The sequence below is a fragment of the Pelobates fuscus genome, chromosome 4, assembly GCF_036172605.1.
Source record: "Pelobates fuscus isolate aPelFus1 chromosome 4, aPelFus1.pri, whole genome shotgun sequence".
NCBI lineage: Eukaryota > Metazoa > Chordata > Amphibia > Anura > Pelobatidae > Pelobates > Pelobates fuscus.
This window is the reverse complement of record NC_086320.1, coordinates 80,689,500-80,714,887: the sequence shown is the minus strand read 5'-3', so window position 1 is coordinate 80,714,887 and position 25,388 is coordinate 80,689,500. Positions and strand designations below refer to the sequence as shown.

Sequence of the window (25,388 nt, the reverse complement as noted above, 5' to 3'; positions counted from 1 at the left end):
ACTAATTGAACAAAATGTTTTACTTATTTCAGCAGATTAACATTTACAAACTGGTCCTGAAATTAGATATCCGATGACAACATTGTCTAAATCAAATCAATGAATGTTGAAGAAAAAAAAAAAAAAATATATTTTTTTTACAGCAAATAACAGACATACTGAGCAGGCGTTTTAAGGCTTTCTTTAGCAAATATATAAATATATATATATATGTTATTTGTATCGAAAAATATAGATGCTGTATGCAGAGGACCACATCTCCAGCCTTTACAATCATTGATTAAATGAAACCAAATCAAAACAAAAATAATTACTACTATATTGTGTGGCAAAATCCATTAGAAGAAGCAGAACAAGTTCGTGATGGCTAACGGCATTGCCCATCACAAACATCTGCAGTACCAAAGAAAGCAATTACTAATGACAACCATTCCTGAACTTCATTTGCTAATTTATGGACTGTTAACAGGATTCATAAAATCTACACACCATTACCACCACCACCACCACCACACATTAGCAGGCTCCCTCACTTAGGATTAGAAATGTTTAAATTAAACTGAACTTGTGACCCACCAATGTGGGCATGATAAGTTCAACTTCAGATAGGTGGAAATTTAAGTGATACTATGTGCTAGTAAAATCACGAGTTAATGTAGAGCCTAAAAGGACAATTTACCGGAATATCATTTCCACCACCATTAAAACTATCTAAAACTAAATGGGATTGCTGTATGCAAGCCCCCGCCAAATTATGGGAATATTTTGTATATCTGATTACCAAATATACAGATTGCAATGTACTCCCTTATGAGTGGCACCAAGCAATGTATGGCAGAAGCACTTAAGTTATATTAATAGACTATGCCGATTGTTGCAGAGATTCCACGATGGTTAAGAACTGCAGGAGAAAAAAAAATCCAATTCTCAAAATGAAATATCAGGATTAATGTTAAAAAAATAAAATAAAATAAAAATCCACTGCTGTTGCAAATGTGCACAATTCAATTTTTTAGGTTTTATTCTTTTAATCAAATAAGAAAAAAGTTGGCTTATAAAAAAACTGAAGTGAAAATACATTTATCACAGCATTTACATTTTTTTTTTTTTTAAACATATTAGTTGGCATACCAAAAGAGAAGGATGCTGGAACTGTACAACCGGGTAGAGAGAGAAATACTTTAATGAAAATTGTTCAAATTACTCCAATTTTGCACTTTTCCTGCCACCCATCAACTGAACTAAATGGGGAGGGGTTTCTATTGATACATTTGGCTTTGAATCCGATGCTGTCAGGAGGCTAGATGGGAATGCTTTCAAGGCCCATTTGGCAGCAAGGGGGTTAGATTTTTATTTTCACCAGTGCAAAACGGGTACCAGTCCTGGATAAGTTATCGGCTGTGTGAACCTGCTTTAGAATTGACAAACCAATGTGTTTTACTAAGGATCCAGGTACATTTGTCTTTTTGCAGTATATTTCTTCTTGATTGGGACAGTCCTAGCATTAAATAAATGCTAAAAGTAATGAAAATAAAAACACCCTGTACAGTTTGAAGATTCACAACATACCGTCTGATAGAAACACATTGCATTATATGTTGTAACAGTAAGAATTCTAGTGCTGTGGGGCTCTGTACAGCACAAGGCAACTGCTCTTTGGGAACAAAGTACATCGGATGCAAAATGCTTCTTTTTCGCTTTTTTTTTTCTACTCTTCTTTATGAGGATTTCTCTTTACGGCTCCGAGGAGATCCTGCTCCGTTAGAGGTCACTGTTCCGTTTACTCCATTCTCTGTAAATAGGAGGATAAAAATGTGAAGTGTTTTATTTATTTATTATTATTTTTTTTAGTTCTTTATTTTTATTGTGCAAGAAAATAACACAGGCAAGCTTGCACTGCCACGAGAGCAAGGACAAGTATGTTAGATTATACAATTAGACAACTGCATGGCATTGTGATATCTTGGCACAAATTTAGAATATAAAATAGCATGGTTGTAGTCAAGCTACGTTATGTGTCTAAACCGTATGTACAGCAAAGCAAGCATTCAGTTAGTATGCCTGAGACAGAGTGGAGGCAAAAGAACACCTAGTGGACCCCTAGATTATTTTTCAGACTGGCAGGCACAACATCTCTAACAGTTATCAACTATAAAACTGTATGAACTGAACAAAAACACTTGTGTCAGTGACATTTAAAAGGAAAATAATATGAAAGCAAGCAGTGTAAAAACATTATGAGATGCCTATTGCCAGCCGGCAGGGGTCCCAGTGCCAGATCAACCAATGCCACTCTGGGGCATAGCATACTGTCTATTCAGCAGAGCAGACTTCGGGCACAAGGGCCAAGACGCAGATGTAGCTTCAAAGTGGGACTTGAAGTTGAGCCCATCAGTAGTTGTGAGGGCTTTACCTATCAGTGTAGGTCTTGGGCCGATCTGCTTAGAAATTGCACTAAGCCTCAGCTTTAATTTGTTGGCTCAGGTGGCTTTGCCTTTTTCCAGGTTCACCTCACTCTCTGAAGCAAGAGTTTCCAAGATGGCTGATTTAGTTTATCTCTGGCATTGCATTGTTGCTGGCTGTACTCACTGGCCCTGTGTTTCAGCCATCTCCAGAAATCAGAGATATTATTAAGCTTAGCTGCAAAATCGAGTTGTACAACGCTGGGATTGTTAGGTAAGTAAGGACCCGCTTTACAGTTCCACTCTGCTGGATTTCTCTTGTGGTCATCTGCAGGTGAGTGATAGTGTTGAGATTACTGCAGTCTCTTCTACCTCTCTGCCAGGTTCGATAGAAAAGCCGAAAGATAGCTTCCAGCTTGTGGAGTGTAGGTTGTGGGTGAGCTATGATTGTAGGCACAAATGTCTCCACCGCCATACTGGGTGCAAGCTGTAAAGTGTTCTCTTGGGACCGGGATAACCCCCACTGGTCCAGAGGGCCCATATATGAGGTTCCAACCTTCCATGGCAGCATGCAGGTAGGCCGCAAAAAGTGATCAGGTGTTTTTATCATGAATTGTAGCTTAAAAGGCATCCCCCATGGACACCACAGTGTCCCCACACACTAAGTGGGCAGAATTTGTTGAGTTTTGGTTTGCATCCGCAAATTTCAAGGAGTAGTTTCCACACAACTGCAGGAGCTGCTGAAACACAAGTCTGCTCTTCTCTGCCCTCTATTTATTATTTTTAAACTGAGACTATTCAAAATTAAAAATGTATTGGTCATGAAATTCAGTGAATAACAAAGAATGAAAATATATATATATATATATATATATATATATATATATATATATATTTATTTAACACCGTAGTAAATTTGTGCAAGTAGGATTATAACCTTACTTATTTAAAATTCGGTTTTAGAAAGCAAGCATTGGGTCACGGTTCCAAAATATACTAACGGGGTTATTCACCAGTTTGTGTTTTGAAATTCAAAAGGAAATTTCAAGTTTTAGGCCAAAAAAGCTTAGCTGAAAATCTAGCAGACTTTACATTGGAAATTCACAATGGAACTGCAAATTCTTGATAAGAATAGCAGAGTTTAAACAATTCTCCAAGTAACACAAATGTCCAACTCATCCCTAAAATTTGAATTTACCAGAAGAGTTTTTGACAATTCATAGTTTAGTGATTAACTCTGATGGTGGTGTTCTGCTTCTATAGTATTATATCTAGGGCTAACCCAAGAACAAAATGCTTCCTGAAACCTGTGCATGAGTCACACCAACGAACATATACTAACTCCAATAAACATGCATGGTTATTCACGCATATAAAATTACTTACGGGAACACCTACTTAGCCAACATTTATACAATATTGTTATTCAGCAACCCTATGGAATACAGGTTTCCAGCCAAAACAACACAGTTCTCTAGGGCAGGGGTAAGCAACCATCAGCATCCCAGATGTTGCGAATTGCACCTCCCCTGATGCTTTGCCAGCGTTATGGCTGTAAGAGCATTCTGTGAGATGTAGTCCACAACGTCTGGAGTTCAAGAGGTTGCCTACCCCTGCTCTAGGATATAGCGCTGATCTCACAATGATCTGACCAGCCATTTATTTAGTATGCGCTCTAGCAAGGGTTTAATGACATACGAGTGTCAGACTATATATAAATAAAATGCGTTATACCAAATGGTCCTTTGGAACTTTACAACTAATATCATAAAGAATTTTAGAACAATTAAAATGTTGGATGCAGGGGGAGAGGTAATGTGCCAAGTACCTTTTTCCTTTCGGGAGGATTTGCCTTTAACAGGGGCAGATTTCCTTTTGTGAGAGGACGGCTGAGGGGATGAATGCTCTCTCCATCGTCTTAGCTGGAAATTAATAAACTTCCACATCATAAATGCCTGAGTTATGCAAATTGATGCAAGCACGCTGAATCTGGAGGCAGGAGGGAAAGTAAAAATCTTTAATTAGAATGCACTCATCAGGCATTCAAGTTAATGAGCATTCACATTTCAAAGACTTTCAAAACTGAAGAAAATTATGCATTTAAAGTATTTGCTAAATTACTTTAATCTGAACATCTAGTTGTGCAGATACAGAATACTTCAGGATAACTTTGTATTCACCATATGTTTTATTCTTTAATATTAACAAATGCACATTACACCATATCACGCCAGGGTGGACTACAATAGTAGCCCCTCTTGTGTACAAACTAAACAAAAAATGTTTTCACCACACTGTCCCAAAGCCTACTGTATATAAGATTGTTTTAGCAGAAATATATGGAAATGGAATGTGAGCTTTCCTTTTCACATCAGAGAAGCCCTAGTCAAAACTTACTTTAATATGGTAAGGGTTCAATCATTTAATCCCAGAACACAGGTTAATATTAATAAATAATGAGGAAATACCTGATGGCTAAAATGTTGAAGTTCCCAGAATCAAATTCCAAAGTTTGATTCTCTGCTCTGGCAAGACCAAACCCAACAGTCAGAACTGAAAGGATGAGGGTGAGAAGACGACCCAGAACGAAGAGTATGGCCCAAAGGGTGAAACTGCAGATACAAAAATGAAAATCAAAACTAGTCAGCTTCAACATCTCTTCCTTATGCCTCTTCCTTATGCCACACCTGCCAGTTTATACTTGGTATTTAGAATGGTCATGCACTTCATAAAAAAAACATCCAGTAAAATCAACAGAACTGGCTCTATTTGCAACATAGTTCATTGTAATAATAAATATGACATACCCTTTCTGGTATCTCTCATTGCTGAAGTAAAAGAGGCGAGACATGTGAAAAAGAAACTCTACGAAGTAATGGAGCACAAGTAGTACAAGACCCAAACGATTCAGACTGCAAAAGAATAAAATAAATATGATGAGCTGCAATGCATAGTGATACACTAACTAATGTAATAACTTACGAAAATATGAACTATGACAGGACAGATTATGATATGTATGTGTCATGGCACAAACAAACCATTACAATCTAGTGTCTAAAAGGTTCAGGACAAATAATCAAAATAACATCTGGTCCTATTGAAACATCTACTTTACCAGGGCTCAATGCAGAAAGTCTTGCAGCTTGAGGCCATGGCGTGTTTCACCATTGATCTTAAAAAGGGTTATACATCTTTATTTGGAACCAAAATATTTAAAGGGACACTCTAAATGAAAATGTTATGGTGCCACTCTCGATCGGTTCAACCCCAAAGTTGCCTCCAGTGGCGATGTCCACTCCATCCCCGGTAGAATCCGGCTTCTGACGCACTCAGCCAATCAGTGACTGACTCCCCATTCACTGAACTGGCTTGATAGAAACATATATTTACCTTGTGTAAAAGTACACTGGTATATCACATACATATCTGAACTAGTCCAAGTCCAGTTTCATATAAATGTAATTGAAATTCCCACCAATGGTCGTTTAAAAAGCATTGTGTAGTTTTCTATTCCATTTAATATGATAAAGAAAACAACGCAACAGACAGAGTGCCACAAAATTACATGCATTTGACTAAGTGGGGAATAAAGCACAATATATCATAATAAACTACACAAATAAAGATTTGACTGAATGACAACAGAGTCAAGCAGGATGTTTTATAATACTATTTTGTGAGGGTATGAAAATTAAATTATTTCGTTAAAAAAAATTATATACATACATAACTACACACACACATACCGTATATACTCGAGTATAAGCCGACCCGAATATAAGCCGAGGCCCCTAATTTTTCCCCAAAAAACTGGGAAAACTTATTGACTCGAGTATAAGACTAGGGTGGGAAATGCAGCAGCTACTGGTAAATTTCTAAATAAAATTAGATCCTAAAAAAAATATATTAATTGAATATTTATTTACAGTGTGTGTATAATGAATGCAGTGTGTGCGTATGTGTGTGTGTATGAGTGCAGCGTGTGTGTGTGTATGAGTGCAGCGTGTGTGTGTGTATGAGTGCAGCGTGTGTGTGTGTATGAGTGCAGCGTGTGTGTGTGTATGAGTGCAGCGTGTGTGTGTGTATGAGTGCAGCGTGTGTGTGTGTATGAGTGCAGCGTGTGTGTGTGTATGAGTGCAGCGTGTGTGTGTGTATGAGTGCAGCGTGTGTGTGTGTATGAGTGCAGCGTGTGTGTGTGTATGAGTGCAGCGTGTGTGTGTGTATGAGTGCAGCGTGTGTGTGTGTATGAGTGCAGCGTGTGTGTGTGTATGAGTGCAGCGTGTGTGTGTGTATGAGTGCAGCGTGTGTGTGTGTATGAGTGCAGCGTGTGTGTGTATGAGTGCAGCGTGTGTGTGTATGAGTGCAGCGTGTGTGTGTATGAGTGCAGCGTGTGTGTGTATGAGTGCAGCGTGTGTGTGTATGAGTGCAGCGTGTGTGTGTATGAGTGCAGCGTGTGTGTGTATGAGTGCAGCGTGTGTGTGTATGAGTGCAGCGTGTGTGTGTATGAGTGCAGCGTGTGTGTGTATGAGTGCAGCGTGTGTGTGTATGAGTGCAGCGTGTGTGTGTATGAGTGCAGCGTGTGTGTGTATGAGTGCAGCGTGTGTGTGTATGAGTGCAGCGTGTGTGTGTATGAGTGCAGCGTGTGTGTGTGTATGAGTGCAGCGTGTGTGTGTGTATGAGTGCAGCGTGTGTGTATGAATGCAGTGTGTGCAGGGCCGGTGCAAGGATATTTGCCCCCCCCCCCCCCATATGTCCTGACCTCCCCTCCTCCTCCCTCAGTGGTTCTTACCTCCCCACCCCCGTGTTCCTTCACCCCCCTCCCCCAGTGGTCCTGACTCACCCCTCCCCCAGTGGTCCTGACTCACCCCTCCCCTAGTGGTCCTTACTTCCCCCTCCCCTAGTGGTCCTTACTTCCCCCTCCCCTCCCCTAGTGGTCCTTACTTCCCCCTCCCCTCCCCTCCCCTAGTGGTCCTTACTTCCCCCTCCCCTCCCCTAGTGGTCCTTACTTCCCCCTCCCCTCCCCTAGTGGTCCTTACTTCCCCCCCTCCCTCCCATAGTGGTCCTTACTTCCCCCCCTCCCTCCCATAGTGGTCCTTACTTCCCCCCCTCCCTCCCATAGTGGTCCTTATCCCCCCCCTCCCTCCCATAGTGGTCCTTATCCCCCCTCCCTCCCATAGTGGTCCTTATCCCCCCCTCCCTCCCACCCATAGTGGTCCTTATCCCCCCCTCCCTCCCACCCATAGTGGTCCTTATCCCCCCCTCCCTCCCACCCATAGTGGTCCTTATCCCCCCCTCCCTCCCATAGTGGTCCTTATCCCCCCCTCCCTCCCATAGTGGTCCTTATCCCCCCCTCCCTCCCATAGTGGTCCTTATCCCCCCCTCCCTCCCATAGTGGTCCTTATCCCCCCCTCCCTCCCATAGTGGTCCTTATCCCCCCCTCCCTCCCATAGTGGTCCTTATCCCCCCCTCCCTCCCTCCCATAGTGGTCCTTATCCCCCCCTCCCTCCCTCCCATAGTGGTCCTTATCCCCCCCTCCCTCCCACCCATAGTGGTCCTTATCCCCCCCTCCCTCCCACCCATAGTGGTCCTTATCCCCCCCTCCCTCCCATAGTGTTCCTTATCCCCCCCCTCCCTCCCATAGTGTTCCTTATCCCCCCCTCCCTCCCATAGTGTTCCTTTTCTTCCCCCCCTCCCTCCCATAGTGGTCCTTATCCCACCCCCCTCCCTCCAATAGTGGTCCTTATCCCCCCTCCCTTCCATAGTGGTCCTTATCCCCCCCCTCCCTCCCATAGCGGTCCTTATCCCACCCCCTCCCTCCCATAGTGGTCCTTATCCCCCCCCCCCCCCACAGTGGTCCTTATACCCCCTTTTTTTATTATTATTTTTTTTATTATTATTATTATTATTTTTTATTATTATTTCTTATTTTATTTATATTTTTATTTATTTTTCGTCCCCCCTCCCTGCTTGATACATGGCAGGGAGGGGGGCTCTCCTTCCCTGGTGGTCCAGTGGCAGTTCAGTGGGGGGGAGAGGGGGGCTGGCAGAGCTGTAACTTACCTTTCCTGCAGCTCCTGTCAGCTCTCTCCTCCTCTGCGCCGTCCGTGCAGCTCCTTCTATCAGCTCACACTGTAAGTCTCGCGAGAGCCGCGGCTCTCGCGAGATTTACACTGGGAGCTGACCGAGGTGCTGAACGGACGGCGCGGAGGAGGAGAGAGCTGACAGGAGCTGCAGAACAGGTAAGTTACAGCTCTGCCAGCCCCCCTCTCCCCCCAGTCTGTATTATGGCAATGTAAATTGCCATAATACAGACCTTGACTCGAGTATAAGCCGAGTTGGGGTTTTTCAGCCCAAAAAATGGGCTGAAAAACTCAGCTTATACTCTAGTATATACGGTAAATAAAATAAAATATATACTCACTTTAACACATATGCCCCAATAATGTGAAATAGGTACAGACCGATATAGACCAGCTGACGGGGAATATCTTCCTGTAAAATTACATGAAATTAAATGTTAAGCATCATAGTACCATTTCCTCATTCCAAATGAAAGTCCTCCCCCTACCCCCAGTTTTAAATTTTTTCTGCCAACATTCAAGTCCTGACATGCCATATGTCCAAAATTAAATGGGCCCCACTCCCTGGTACTTCAGTTCACTACACACTACACGGCAGAGGCTTTGTGGTAGGCGGAGGGGAGCCATACAAACATGTTTGGACTGGCTTGTGAGCAGGGCAGCTGTTATATACCACTCGATTTATATTAAAACAGAAATCTCATGATGATAAAGAAAGATAGATAAAGAAAAATAAATGGCTCTTCCTTAAAGATCAATTAAGTATGATAAGGAATATACATTTATATATAAAAAAAAAAATCAATTATATCTGAGCTCCCCCTCCATTTCAAGGTTGTATGACTTAATTTTAAAAATAGGTTTCTTTTGAATCCTATCATTAAAACAATATGTTCTTTATTAGTCACCATTAGCAACATCTGAAAAAACCTTTTTACCAACATCATCTTGTACGCACCCAGAACAAACCTTATCACCATTAAACATAATACACAAACAGCAAAGCAGAGGACTTGGACTGCTGAAGAATGGTGAAGTTAGATTTTTTTTTTTTATTACAGTAATTAACATTAAATATTCAACCCTTACCAAAGGAAATTTCATTTTGTTGTTTTACAACCTTAAATTAAAATTAAATAGAGTTTATTTATATTTATTCGGGCAGTCGAGTGTCCCTTTAGTGTCAGAGGAATCTTCATTTTGATCCGGCAGCTGACCACATCAATTGCATTACATGGAGTGAAAATAATTTCAGAGGGGGAATACCCCCATCCTCCCCTCTGCAACTAACTATTTTAGCCATCTGATCCAAATAAAGAAAATGCATATAATAAAACCAAAGAGCCTCCCTTTTTCCCCCACCCCTCAAAACAACAAGAGATTGAAAAAATATTTACTTTTTTGGTTTTTTGGAAATACAGCTCTGGAAATGCATGAAACCAGTATGCCAATTGGGAAATGTAGAAAAACTTCATCTGGAATCTAAGAAAGGAAATACAAATTATAGTGGAGACACACAAGCACCCTACAGCAATACAACCAGATAGACAAACTGTGCTCAAAGTAAATCTGATCTAGCTCAGTAAAAAGCACGCACAGCACCCCAACTACCCCCAGTCTTACACCCTTAACCTCATGTAAGACTGTACGACATTATTAGTCTTGACCTGTATTTCTAGCTTATTGTTTACCCTTCTATTAGAACAAAAAAGAGCATTGTATCTGAAGCCACAGTCGTGTTTAACTCTGTCTATTGCTCTAATTGCACCAGCTGTTGTGGCAGTGCAAATCTGCTTGTTAACCTAAGCACAACCTAAAAGAATAAAAAAAAAAAATTCTAGTAAAAATCAACTAGCAATAAAAACTGACTACATACATGAATTATTCCATGTGAGCTTATTATACACTAACTTTAGTAGCTCAAAAAAGCTGAGGAACACTAAACACAAACAAGAGATTGCACAGGAAAAGGACAATTAACAAACATACGGGAAATTTGTGTGGGGGTATCCTTTCCACAAACTTGTAGGATCTGCAAAATAATGCTCCTGAAATAGAAGGAAAATACAGATATAAACATACATAAAGAATTGGCAATTCTATAGAAATTTGAACAAAACTAGATCAATCAACAGAATATAGATGTACATAGTAAAAAATTAAAAAAAAAACTTCTGCCAATTAACTGTTAACAAAGCCATACTAAGAGTGAAATTGGTTGCATTCTTTATTCATTAAACCAGAATCAAAACATTTTAATTAGCTACTGTGCAGGTAGTTATTTTGCCGAAAATAACAGTGGTGCGTGGAGATGGTTGCCATGGGTACTACAAAGGCTGAGTGCACTCTGGATTAGTACGGCATCAGAGCAGCCAAATTGGTACTTGTAACTCTGAAGAGACTCAACATTTTCTCCTGTTAATCAACACATCCCTTGCAGTAGGCATGACAATTTAAGAAATAGCTTACTGTAGTCATGCTTGTACTTTATTGGAACATGGCGTGGAAAGGGTTAAACCTTTAACAATTATAGAATGTTGGATGATAGTGGTTGATTGTCAAACACCTACCAAGTTCCCTAGAGTCTCATCATGGGAATAAAGTGGCACCCTCCTTTTAAATTTTTTTTTTATTTTTTTATTATGGGACGTTTGTTCCATTAATTTGGTGACATGTGGTTTCTTGAGTTTTGCTACAAATAGGACAGATTATAGAAAGGTCTTGGTACATGGAAAGATTGAAAAAGGTATAAGGTCAAGCATGCGTCATGTTTTTCAATATAGGTCAAGAATATAGCTTTGATACTTTATTTCAAGAGGGTTATGAATCACAGCTCATCTAAAATTAGGTGTTTATACTTCATGGAGAGATGTCTTTCGCAAAAAGATGAGAAAATACTAAGTATCAATATGTCAGTCTTTACATTGTAAACACACTTACCGATACAATAATGCTTGCTCCCCAAACACAAGAGAAAAGATAAAACGCACTCAACTGCCCAGATTCATTGAACTTGCTGTGCTTGGTCTTCGAGAAGTGCATACGCCTGTTAATTTTCTAGAACAAGACAACTTATGATAAATGTACAAAACAAGATACAGGTCATCATTTCAAATACGAATCAGACGCATTCTGAGTACAGCCATGATTTTAAAGTAGGCTCCCTTGGCACTGGTGACCTCTCCTCCATCAACGTCAGCTTCCGAGTGGAGCCAAATGCGCATGCACATATAAACCTGCCCATAGGAAAACATTACTCAATGCTTTCCTATAGGAATTTTTTTTTGGAGCTGGACTCCGTGAGGACGTCCAGCATCAAATAAGTGTGATTTACTCAGGGTAAAATCGCGGAAGCGGTCTCTAGTGGCTGTCAGAGAGACAGCCACTAGAGGCTGGATTCACCCTGCAGTGTAAACTGCTGTGTTTCCAGCTGCAGGGTAAAAACTAGAGGGGCCTGGCACTCAGACCACTTCATTGAGCTGAAGTGGTCTGGGTTCCTATAGTGGTCCTTTAATAGCAGATAAGGATCCAGGCATAACTGGTGTGTACAGGCAGACAAGGCCCCAGCAACATCAACAGTAGAAAAATCATTAGTCCAGCACAGTTCCAATCACAATAAGGTGATCCTTTATGGTTTCAAACAAATGGATCAATTATTTGCCACCATTACTATAGGATCATCTTATTGAGATTGGGACTGTGCTGGTCGACATTTCTATTTTTAATAAATTAAAACAGTGTTCTGCAGGTGAAAAAAGTAGACAGTTATATTCCATGATTTTATCACAATGGTTCAAAGTCTGATAGAATTGTATGTTTTATGTTAAAGTAAACAGCATGCCAGTTTATGAGCAGCAAGAAAGACTTGCAAGACAGCATTTGTTGAAAGAAAAATTCCAGCAAAATAATTTAAGGAAACTAAAATGTTAAGAGCAATACACACCATTCATCCCTTAAAAGTGAACCTGTTCCTTTTATTTACTCTTTGTAATCCAGTTTTTGTCCAATTTGGTGTTCTCATTTAAGTTTTTTCACCGCATTCTCAATGGATCCAGTGCTGCATTTAGCCCACATTTGCACTGTCCCTGTTTGGGAAGCCCTTCCTAATGCCTGGTACAGTCCCTAGGCATATTTCCGTGGATTCAGTAATGGTAAAAGTAGTGTTGACAAGTATGGAAAAAGTGGGATTGTAACACTTCAACATAGTTAATGCTCATCAGCAGCAGGTAACGTGACAATAAATTTTATATATGAGAATGTAATTTTAACAGCCTCTAAAGACGCTATATCTGAATGGAATGTCCCACTCATTTAGCGACATCTGGATGTTAAAGACTTGCTGATGGTAATTAAGCAGGTCATTTCATGCTGGCACAGGTCATTAGAGACCAGCTTCTAAAGACATCAGATGTTATATGAGGTTAAGACGTTTAAAGAACAAACAAGTCATTTACGGTCTGCATTTTAGGAAAGCAACTTCTGATCTTCCGAATTAAATTATAAACACTCCTCTGTTTTGTCTGGAAGGTTTTTAGCAGACTGCATAGACTTCCATAAGAAAGTGAATAATTAATCATTGATATACAAATATGTGAAATCGGTACAGTCACGTTATCACACTTTATCAGCATTTAAAAAAAATAAACACATAACACATCTTCAACTTGCACAAATGGTTCAACTCACCTTGAAGAGCAGCATCTGGCACATTATCAGATGTATGAATGATTAAAGAGCAGATTGGATATAAAATCAATAAGAACAACAACAACACTAGGAGATGCAGTTTAGACTTAAAAAAAAACAAACTAGGTGTAATTGAGATAACACAAAAGCTCCACTATACTTACATCTAATACGTATTCCTGAATAACGGCATGCAATATTATTGCTACCAGCATGTAGAAGAAAACTGTGGCCAAATCTTTGAGACCGTAGTGATACAGAGAAACTGGTTCAACAAGTGCTCCTAAAACAACAAAAATGAATAAATTAATACAATTAACCTCATAACATTGTCTATATGCAAGTTACATCCTCTTGTAGTGAGATGAGCAAGCTGTATGCTGCATTAGTCACTGCCTTAACCCAATTTACTCACGACATTCTAAATCCTGTTTTGAAGTGGCATAGAAGTCACTAGCGATGGCTGTGGGAACGGACAACTTGATGGTTCCACTTTTTATCAAGTTTCATCAACTTTGGGCTTGATAAAAAGACAATGCACTCTGTAATTCGGATTATGATATCTTGATTGCATTTCATCAAGATTGTATCATCAAAATACTCTTAAGGGATATGTACCCATGATAGTGCTGTTAAAAGTGAAATTAAGGGTTTGGTTTCTTTTGTTCCCATGTTACAGACAGACTGCGACCGGTATGGTGTAAAATGGAGGTGTGCATTCATTTATTCCTATTGCCAATTAGACACTGCTCTGCTCAGACAACAGATTTCTCTCACTGCTACTGCAAGAAAAGGGTTTCATTTTTTGTTCACATTGATACAGATGACCATGTTAGAAACCCTATATTGAGAACATATAAAAGCAAAGTGACTCTGTGCTAGAAGCTGTAATGGTCAGTCAGCAATCGAGGCACCTTGCAAGCATGAGTACGAAAAACGTATTCAGAGAATACAAAAAGGTATGCACCTTTAATGGCCCACTGCTCTTCAAAACAGCAGGGAAACTCATCCAAGACCAGGAAGAGGCCATACCAATCAGGAGCCTCTCATTCTGACACAGGGGGTCTGACATTATCCCTCAGGAAATTTTGTTCAGCCACCAACAGCAATCCCTTTCATCTTATCTGATGAGTGAAAGTGCTAAATAAGCTGAATGGAGCCACACCGAAGCAGTTATCAACCTACTTACTATTCCACTCAAGGTTTTGTGAATGGGGCTCTATACAGCATTCACCTAAACCTCATACTGTGAATACCTAGAGTCAGAGTTTGGAATTTCCCCAACATCCAGAGAGGGTGCAAAACTAACAGTCCAATACAGGAAGTCAAGTGTAAAGTCCTTCTCTAAAATCAAAGTTAGAAGAAACATGCAGTGCTGGTTTTCCCCCCAAGTCACTACAGTTATAAGCAACTAGGTGCAAGAAGGCAACGGGGGACCTTGCACCATAACCTATGTAATGGCACAGGATGTTATGGCCCTTAGAGAGCACCTTTGACAAATAAATGCCATGTTCCCCATTAGCAGGTTAAATATTCTTCCCACTGCTGTGCCTTAAGAGACTGTCAGTAAATATACCCATTAGGCACACTATGTCATAGGGTATCTAAAGAATCTAATTAGCATGACGGTGGGAGAAGTAAAAAAGAAATGAAATGTAGAAAGGATTCAGCTTGGGTTTCTAGGACTAAATGATAAATCCCACTCATATCTATCCATTTGCAGGGCTGCTCTGTGACTAGCAGGAGCTGTATTGTAAATAGTCAGAACAGCTGGTAACTGCTTTCTATTTTTTAACCTTTTTATTCCTCTCAAAGATAAAAGGATAACAAGGATTTGTCAGCTTGGTAGAGATTTGTTTAAAGAGCTTATTTAACAAAGAAAAAAAAAATCAAATATTAACATATTGTACTACTATTGCTATCTCATGTCTTTCTAGAGAGCAGCGGAAATAAGCCTTTTTGTTAAAAGACAATAAAACAATGTCTAATTGAACCATTTTGGGTGTCTTTAGGCTAGACATTGATTTTGTCCTATACACACAAATATTCTCTCAGCATTAAAGAAACACTCCAGGTATCAACACAACTTCTAGGCACTTTATAGTTTTTGTCCTTAAAAATTCATTACATTTTTGCATGCTCAATTTTATGAAGTTTATAGGGAAACAATATATGTTTCCAGAATTCTGCTTTTTAATCCCCTATCCCATACCTTTCTCATTGGTTACTGTACCTAGGTACATAACAGGTGGTTTGTGATTTATAGGAGGAGAGAAACACGCAAGCATCATTAGAGACTCCAAAGAGGAGAACAAGTCTCTCGTGACTGGCCTAATGTTTGGCCAACTATGCCTTAGATTGATGCCGAAAAGTAAGCCAACTTACTACTGCATGTTTCCTAGTAACAGTAAAATAACAAAGTATAGCTTTCTAAAAGTTTGGATGTTGAATAAAAGATTTGATAGTTAAACTGCCAGCAATGTATAGGTTACACTGTGGGGAAGAAAATAAACACTAGGTTAAACTAGCAAAGCTTGAGAAAGCTGGAGAATTTTCAACTTAATGTAGATTTCCTTTTATCATAAATACACCGACTGCTTTTCTGGCGGAAATTGTGTTGTGCACATAATATAACACACAAGCACCAAAATGTACTTGCCATGGCTCCCAGAAAGTGGAGAACACTTTCATGGAACCGGTTTTCCCATATATCCTTGCTTATTAGCGAAAGTTGAAAGTATACCTATGCACCTTCCACTGAATTCAGTGAGAGAAACAATTGGCCGAGAGGCCTCAAACCACAGTACTCAAGCTACAGTTTCTAGGCATCAGCATGAGAATGTGACATTTTTTAGTTTTTAAATCATTTTGATTTATTTTGTTTGGAATTATAACACAAACCAGCAGGTTTACTCAGAACGACTGGCTAGACCATTTGCTTGTAATTTGTCAATCACACAGTATAGTTGAACAGACAACACAGCAAGAAAAAAATGCATACTATCAAAGCAAGACAAACACATGCACAGGTTTTAAAATCAGATTGTAAAATACTTGCCTTCGTCTGGAATGGTAACGTTATATTGTAGCGTGACAAACATTACTGCCACTTTTGCTGTGATCTAAAAAAAAATTAAATAAAAAAAAATGGATGTTACCAGATCAGTTTAGATATAGCATGTTTACACAAATAAATACACCAACCATAAACGAATAAAAACAACAAATTCATGTGAAACAGTAATTTATGGTTACAGAAATATAGTGGTTGCAACAGTGAAATGGTTACTTTTTACTGTGAACTACTAGGAAACTCCACATAAGTACATCATCCTTATATTTTCTATTCCAATGTCCAAAGTCCACCAAATCTTCACAAAGAGAAATATGGGTTTCCCTCTGCAGAACTATTTGCTTTCATAAAAAAAGAATTATGGGCAAGAAAATCCATACACCAAGTCAAAGAAATGTTAAAGGGACATTATAGTCATCAAAACAACTTTAGCTTAACGAAGCAGTATTGTGCATAGAGCATGCCAAGTTTCACTGCTCAGTTCTGCGCCATTTAGGAGTTACTTCCCCTTTGTTGCTGTCTATGCTGATTTGCCACACCTCCCCTGGTTGTGACTGACACAGCCTGCATGAAAACAAAATGGTTTCATTTTCAATCAGATGCAACTTACTTTAAAAGTTTTTATCTGCTCTGTAAAATGAACTTTAATTACATGCAGGGTCTAGCAAGCTATTAGAGCAGGAGATGAGAAATTCTATATTAAAAAGGGATTTGTAATAAAAGAAGTGTAAACATTAGGCGACACTTTATAGGAAGTGTTTAGGAAGGCTGTGTAAGTCACATGCAAGGAGATGTGACTAGGGCTGCATAAACCGTGATTTAGGCACCCAGTCCACTTCTGCTCATTGAAGTGGCCTGCGTGCAGTGTCCCTGCACCCTTAAACACTGCAAAGGTAATTAAAACAGTTGTTTTAAACTGCAATAATTACCTTTTAACAACTCCTCTTGTGGCTGTCTAACGGAAGCTGGACGTCCTCACGCTATGCATGAGGACTTTCAGCCTCACCAGAATCCTAATGCGACCGTTGCCACGCGTGCGCATTAAGCCTCCCCTGCTGGCTGACGTTGGCGGGGTTGAAAGAGGGTGGGCCCTACCAAGCCAGTGCAGAGGGACAGCGGTGTTGGATATAGGTAAGTGACAGTAGGTGTTTTTAACACCTTCTGCAACACGGGGAGGAAGGGGGGCGTTGATGAAGGGGGAAGCTACAGTGCCAAGTAAATTAGTGTTTTCCTGGTACTATAGTTTTCCTTCAATGCCCAAATGGCTGAGAGTTGAGCAGTGAGACTGCAGGGGCATGATCTATACAACCAATAGCTAAAATGAGCTAAAGTTGCACTGTTGACTAAAGTGTCCCTTTAATAAATATATAAAATAAGAACAATGATATCCACATGTTAATCCTCAACTTCAATAACCAGTAATAATTTTTAGACAAACTGATGACCGCTATTTAAGCCCTTTCTGGTCACAGAAAACTTTCGTGGTTCACATTCCCACAGATGTGAGGTGCTAGAGAACTGGACTAAATATTTGTAAGAATGAAACAGACAATTTCATCAGGTCAGGTAACAACTGAGTTTGTTTACATATGGGACAACAAATAGCATCTCAAGCAATCTTCACCTTTTAATCTTCTTGATTACTTAGTTGGAACAATAAACATACTTAGAAGATAAAATTAAAATAAATACAAACACAAAACCAAGCCACACACACACACACACACACACACACACACACACGAAGAAAGCATAAATAGGAGACCTTTAGTTAAAAACATGCACAGAGATAATGTATACCACATTTCTAGATGTATCCCTGTACACAAGTCTTAGGTGTGCTCACACAATGGAATATAACAAAACCACTAAATGAGTCACATGTGAAGTAACTAGTTTAGGTGTCGGATAGGTTCAGTGTTATTTATACATGGCATTTGTATTGTATGTCATGGTGGTGTTTAACGCCATATGGCTGAAAAATGGCAAAGTCTGGCTCCTAAATATTAGAGCTGTTTTTTTTTTTAGAATTACACAGGATTCTTTTTGTAGGTTTTAAGTGCATTTTACTAAAGCAAGAATTTCTTTATAATGAATATTATTTTTCTTTGTACACAGGATATTTTAAGTTCCATACACCCAAATGAGCAAGAGCCACTACAATATGGCTGAGGGGAGTTTGAGGCCAGGCAATGATTTGGAAACGGATATCCCCCACGTTTTATATATCGCAGGTGTCTTAAAAAGGTATGAGAATCCCACAACGCTTTCCTAGATATAAGACAAATAAAGCGGTGCAGTGTTATAACAGCTTTAGGGTGGGGTGTTGGGAACCTAGGTCCATCTTTTATCTATAATACATTTTCAGGAAAAGGCTTCCTTACATTAGAATACACTATTAACAGGTCATATTTGGAAAGGACTATATTCACATAGCAGCACGTGGAGTGTGACAAGGCAGACTTTTGAGAATCCATTACCTATGGCAATACTCTAACGAATCAACTGTAATTTAACTAAAAACAGGAAACTCACACATTTCACACCATGTATAGCAATCTTTTCCAAGAATGCACTGGGCATGTACTAGTGGCAAAATACAGCCAGTGCCCAACTAGTACCTCATTAAACAAGGACATGGAGGAATGCTGCACTAACAGAAGCTAGAAGGCAGCTTGCTTGTGTGTAATTTTATAACGAAAATGAATAGGATATAGTAACAAAAGTTAGTTTTAGGCATGTATACATTTTCTAAAAACAATACACGGGTGTTTTATAAATCCAATAAGCAAAAACAATAATTAAAAGTTGCATTGGTAATCAACTTTCTTTTAATTTTAATATAAATTCTATTGATGGATCTATCTCTGAGAAATAAAAATAAACAATATTCAAGTTAGTTCCTTAACTCTAAAAACCACTTGTCAACAATTGAGAAGCATCTTACAGCTACAGCTGTGTAACAACAGTGGGGTTTGAAGTGAAAGCAGAGCTATGAACAGTTTGAAGAACGATTCAATCCTTAGTTCAGCGGTACACTTCTGCCACGTTCACATTGCTCTGAAGCTTCAGGCACACAGCCAGAAAAAAAAAAACCCAGCATGCTGCAGCCACTGTTTTACACACAAACACACACACACATACACACGTAACTACAAGGCCACCCAGAAATACAATACAATACAGCAGGCACTATTACAGGCCACCCAATAACACATATTGTTACATAGATAGTACAGTAACTAGGCCACCTAACACAAAGCCAGCAGGCACGGTTATGCACATAATATAACTAGGCCACTCATTAATACTCACTATATTGCAACCACCATTACATACACAATTTTAGAACTACATGCCACCTAGTGATACAACAGCCACCGTTATATACACATACTTGTGTTTCATACACACTGTTACAGTAACCCACATACAGAGTCTTCCTTCATGCACACAGTATAGTCTTGCCATAACCACAGTGCACATATAAAAGCCACAAGCATCCCCCCATGCAACACACTGCAAGCGGCTCTCCCACACATGTTCATGCTCACAGACCCAGTCAAAGGTACAAAGACACACATATATAGACTCCCACACATATATAGACATATATAGCCACAAGTATTCCCTGCCCCCCCCCCCCCCCCCCAATTGTTTGATAGTGAAGGGGATAATACATCAGTTTTGATATATAGATCATGGCCCTGCAGTGTCACTGCTAAATTATCTACCATTTAAGAGCCATTGTCAAACCTCTGCTGCATGTGACAAGGCCAACTTCAAAAAAATTTCATTTTCAATCAGCTTTTACAGGACAAGGGGTTTACTTAAAAAGTTTTCAACTTCTGCTCTGTTAATTGAACATTAAACAATAGGGTCCTGCAGGCTATTAACAGAGCCAGAAGCTACATTTTAAATTAAAAAACTGTGCAATAAAGCCAGTTTAAAAATTAGATCTCTCTTTAAAAAAAATTGTGTAGAAACAGTGTAGATCACATGCATGCGGGGTGTGACTACGGATCCATAAACAAAGTGATTTAACTCCTAACTCCACTGCCAAATTACAAAAAACAAATAAAAAAAAACCAAAAACACAAACATAACATTGTTTAGCATGCCCTAAATGAAAACGTACATTTAATTATGCATTTTTCATTGGGACTATATCTAAAAACAGCTAGCAAGAACTGCAGATCCATCCCCTCCTTCCCAAGCCCTGAATTTCTGTGGCTGTCCAGTCAGACTTCCCAATGCAGCTCAATGAGATGTCATTGCAAGGCAGGTGCTCTCGGCAATTGATGCCTCTTGAATTTAGCTCCACTGAGCAAACCAGAAAAGTACTTCAGAAAGTCTTTTAGGGGTCTGGAGAGTCCCTTTAAGCTACATTTATTTTGGCGCTTGTAGTGTACGTTTCTGGGTCAGTGCTAAAATAGTATGGTCACAAACTGAAGATTATGAGGATGATAAGTTGTACAGTATGTAGAGGATATTTACAAAAAAAAAAATAAAAAAATAGATTCACAAAGTAGGTCAATCCAAAGACCAGCTAGATTAAATAGCCAAGCCACTCTAACTATGGAACAGCAACACAAAAGGTCAAAACAGAATGAGAGTTAAATTAACTGTCTATGTCAAAACTATTTAGGCATATCAGCAGCTTATGTGCATCTAACTAATGAGAGCATCAGAAATTATTTCAGAAAGCTACATTGTGTATCAGAAAAAATGAACACATTATTATCTCAAGTAAGAAATTAAGTGTCATTACAAAAAGTAATTTGATGGTTAATTAAAAAAAAAAAAAAATAATAATTCCTACCAAAAAATAAAATAAAAAAACATACCACAAAAATATTCAGCATTATACAGGTAATACACACAATGCATACTCGTTTTTTGATGGTGATCTTTTTAACAGATGTACAGATGCTGTGATGCAACTGTGTCCATTCGCGCAGGAACACTGCTGATCTTTCTAAAGTTGCATGTAATATATATATAAATTTATTTTCAGATATCTGGATACTCACAATCGTGTCTATTAATACAATAATATTTTACATAGAATTTGTCCTGTTTATATACTATTGATCCCATAAATAACGCAATTTATCATTAGCCAATTTGTACAGCAGCTGTTTAATGTAATGGTTACACTTGGCCAGCCCAGTGTCTTAGTGAAACTGGATATTTTCAAGAACTGCATTATGGCTGAGCTCAAACTAAATCTGACCTGGCGGGTAACCAAACCACAAAGAATAGTGTCAATACTGGTCTTCAAGGACAAAAATCACATTTTTCATTTGTAAATTAGCAAACTAGTATTGATAATACTCACAATACATGATTTTTAAACAGTTTTTATCGTGGAAATGGGCTATGCCATCATGGCTAACCACTTGACAATGATTATGCCAGATAAGCTTCATGGGAAATGATGCACACACACAAAATAAAAAATCTACTGCCATGATAATGAAATCTCTTAAGATAAGTCTCAATGACCGCCTGTAAACTACATTTATTTTAACAGAAAATATGTTATTTGTGAGGCGTCAAATGATCCTATCAACATGTGATGCATGAACATTTAAAGGAGATTACAGAACTTGTCTGCTATTCAAGCGGAGAAAAAAAAAAAGAAAAAAATTAAAAAAAATGGATTTTCACTGCCAATGGAACAATTGCATTTTGATGTTTTTTTACAGCACTAAGAACTGAAAGGTTTAGTGACCATTAGTGCATACACGTATACAGTTTACATGTCTACAAAACCATATGCGTGTACTCAAAATTTAAATAATCTGCTAAATCTCACTTTCCTAAATTAAATATGGATGACAAAAATAACTGTCCCAATACAATCTATGTTTCTATGTTTCTATTAAATGATAAAGACATAAGAGCAGTTTCGCAACCCTTGAAAATAGACATGCCATAATACAGACATATGGCAAACAATATTAGGAATTTTTAATAAATAAATATGAATAATTAAAAATAATAATATACAAACAAGCAATCACTAAACTAAAAATTAATAACTTTTAATAAGGCTCTCTTATTCATGGAGTTTATCAACTACAACTATTTGTGAACAGTTAGAGTTATGGGGTTCCATACAGTACAAAATGAAGTTATACACAAGCATGAAGTGATGTGGCACTATATATTGGGAGTAGGGATTCACAGTGATGTTTCAGCACTTAGAAACATAGTAAATATAAATAAATAATACTACTATTACTGTTTAGTTGGGGATAAAATTCCCTCACACAATCTGCATTTTTTTATTTTTTGGTAGGCAAAATGTAAGACTATTAGACACAATAGGCTCTATGAAACTTGACAGCAATATTTTAAGCTTTAGAGATAAACAAAACACGTGTACCATATAGCAAGGTATCTATCTGGATTCTCTTGTCCAAATTTAAAGAGAAGTGTTAGAGTAACACGTAAGCACTTGCTCTGCGTGTGTATTGTGGGATGATTGTACAGGACCCGGCTGTGACAGTATACATACACATTAATTGCACACAATCTCCATATACATTAGGACCAGTGTGATCAGTACTCGGTGACCATCAAACATGATTAGTTTATATCTATATTCTTAGAATGACTCTCCAGCTCGATTTTGACTCTAATTCCCAGGAACCCCAGGCAGGTAAAGAGATGTGTAGACCAGTAAGGGCTTGTGGGGTGCTATACTGATCCTCTGTGAAAGTGCCAACCTGTACCCTGGGGGTGCCAGGATGACACCCGTGGGGGAGGAGGGGTGCAAAGCGGTCACTATAGAGGGGGCCAAGCTGTCCCTATGGGGGGGAGGGGGAGGTAGTAAGAGTGACTGTGTGTGTGTGGGGGGGGGGTCGTCCATGTTGACAATCTGGGGGTGCCAACAATTACATTTGTGAGTAGGTGCAATGTTGACTATCTGGGGGTGCCATGCTGACCCTCTATGGAGACAGGGGACATGCTGACCATCTAGGGGTGCCATGCTGGCCAGCTGGGGGTGCCAAGCATTCCATTCGTGGGAGGGTGCCATGCTGACCCCCTATGTTGGCATGGCGCTATGCTAGCAATCTGGGGGAGCCATGCTAGCAATCTGGGGGAGCGGTGGGCCCTGCAGGATAGGCCACCCTTACCTCGAACATGAGCCCGAGCAGGAATATCATGGCCAAGCAGGACACGATGTCTGCGTGGTTCTGGATGATGAATTCGTGGCTGAGCACCGGGGGGGTCTTGCTTGTCTTCTTGCGGATGCCCATGGTGATGGCTGGCGCAGGCAGGGCCGCTCTATGTCTCTATCTCACTCACACCGCTGACACTGGGACAGCAACGGACCAAGCAGGCTCTCCCTCACTCCCTCCTCCTCCAGCTGGGATGACGCGATATTCGGCCTCTTGTCACTCCACGTCAGCATTGCCAGGAGGAGCCTTACCCCGCCCACCGAGCTGCGACAGTCAGCGCGACGGATGGCAAGCCGCCATTTTTGTCCCTGGCAAACTTCCTGAACTCACCCGTCTAGCCGGCAGGTACCGTGGCAGTTACAGTTCATAGTTAGCAGGGATACATAGTGACATTAAAGGGATGTAGCATCGGCACGCTAAAAGAGATTTACAAAGCGCTCTGGGTGTGGGGTGAATGCAGTCGCTGACGTTCCGCAAGCCGTTGCAAACGGTTTGCCAATACCAAAGATGGCCGCTGTTACCATGGCGTTCCGTCTTCCAGCGGCTACGGAGGGCGGTGCTTCATGTTACTATAGGATCCGTCTGCTGACGTCATCACGCACAGGACGTGCTTCGCGGTCTGGTCCAGTAAGGATGTGGGATACACCAGTTGGCTGGAGATGAGGTCACGTGACATGGACGGAGCGCCCCCTTGTGGTTATATTTTTTTGTTTACGTCTGCTGGTGTCGGAAAGTACTGGGTTATTCACTGAAAGTGAAAAGTGAATTTAAAACTTAAAGAGATTCTATAGCAGGGATTAGACAACCTTTGGCACGATACTGTGGACTACATCCCCTATAATGCTCTTACACACATAATGCTGGCAAAGCATCATGGGAGGTGTAGTCCAAAACATCTGGAGTGCCGAAGGTTGCCTATGCCTGAAAGTGTTAGGAATAGAAAACTGTATTGCTGACACTTTAGAGCCTTCTGGTCTCCCTTGCAGCCACCTCCTCCGCTATTTAAAGGTTTAAAACCCTTTATTTACTCACCTGATTCCAGCTCTGATCTCCCTTGGCGACCAGTCGCTCCTCTGACATCATCTGACAGGGGGCCATGCATACTCCTACTTCCCAGACAGGCCCATCCGTTATGGCATGGCGACACTCCTTGAAGCCCTGCACACTCATCCCGAGCCTATTTGTGTGTTACAATTAAGGTTTTAATTTGTGTTCTGTTAAAGGATCACTCCAAGCACCATAACGACCGCAACTCATTTTCTTAGAACTGTTTGACTTCTTATCTGGGGTCTGTTCGGTGCCACTACCTGCCTCCACTACTGATGATGGAGAGCCGGAAGCTCATAAGCAGAAGCTTCCATTATCTCTCCTGAGCTAGACGGCTGAGACTGTCAGTACTGTTAAATTTAAAGGACCACTATAGTGCCACGAAAAACTCGTCTTTGGGTCCCCCCCACCCTCTGGGTCCCCCTCCCGCCGGGCTGAAGAGGGAGGAAGGGGTTAAATTCTTAACTTTCTCCAGCGCCGGGGACTCTCCTCCCTCTTCCGACGACATCCGCTGAATGCGCATGCGCAGCAAGAGCTGAGCGCGCATTCAGTCAGTCCATATGAAAGCATTCTCAATGCTTTCCTATGGACGCTGGCATCTTCAGCGCGGAAGCACCTCTAGCGGCTGTCAATGAGACAGCCACTAGAGGCTGGATTAACCCTAATGTAAACATAGCAGTTTCTCTGAAACTGCTATGTTTACAGCTGCAGGGTTAACCCTAGATGGACCTGGCACCCAGACCACTTCATTGAGTTGAAGTGGTCTGGGTGCCTACAGTGGTCCTTTAATTCTGATTCTACCCACGGTTAGTCACTAAAGTTTGTTGTGCATCGAAATTAATTTCTACTTTTATGCTAAAAGAGCCAAACTAGCATTTGGGAGGCTGCAGGTAGGATCTTGGTG

General features: G+C 40.1%; 1 protein-coding gene across 1 annotated transcript; it reads right to left on the bottom strand.

Moving 5' to 3' along the window:
* Positions 1-23,653, bottom strand: TRAM1 (translocation associated membrane protein 1). Its single transcript, XM_063451335.1, has 11 exons — positions 23,393-23,653; positions 16,230-16,293; positions 13,336-13,454; positions 11,426-11,542; positions 10,475-10,533; positions 9,883-9,967; positions 8,827-8,897; positions 5,210-5,314; positions 4,871-5,014; positions 4,231-4,391; positions 1-1,792 (listed from the first exon to the last, which is right to left on the bottom strand). Exons 1-11 carry the CDS (start codon positions 23,513-23,515, stop codon positions 1,719-1,721), a joined length of 1,122 nt encoding a protein of 373 aa, XP_063307405.1. The 5' UTR covers positions 23,516-23,653; the 3' UTR covers positions 1-1,718.
* Positions 23,654-25,388: the final 1,735 nt, after the last annotated feature.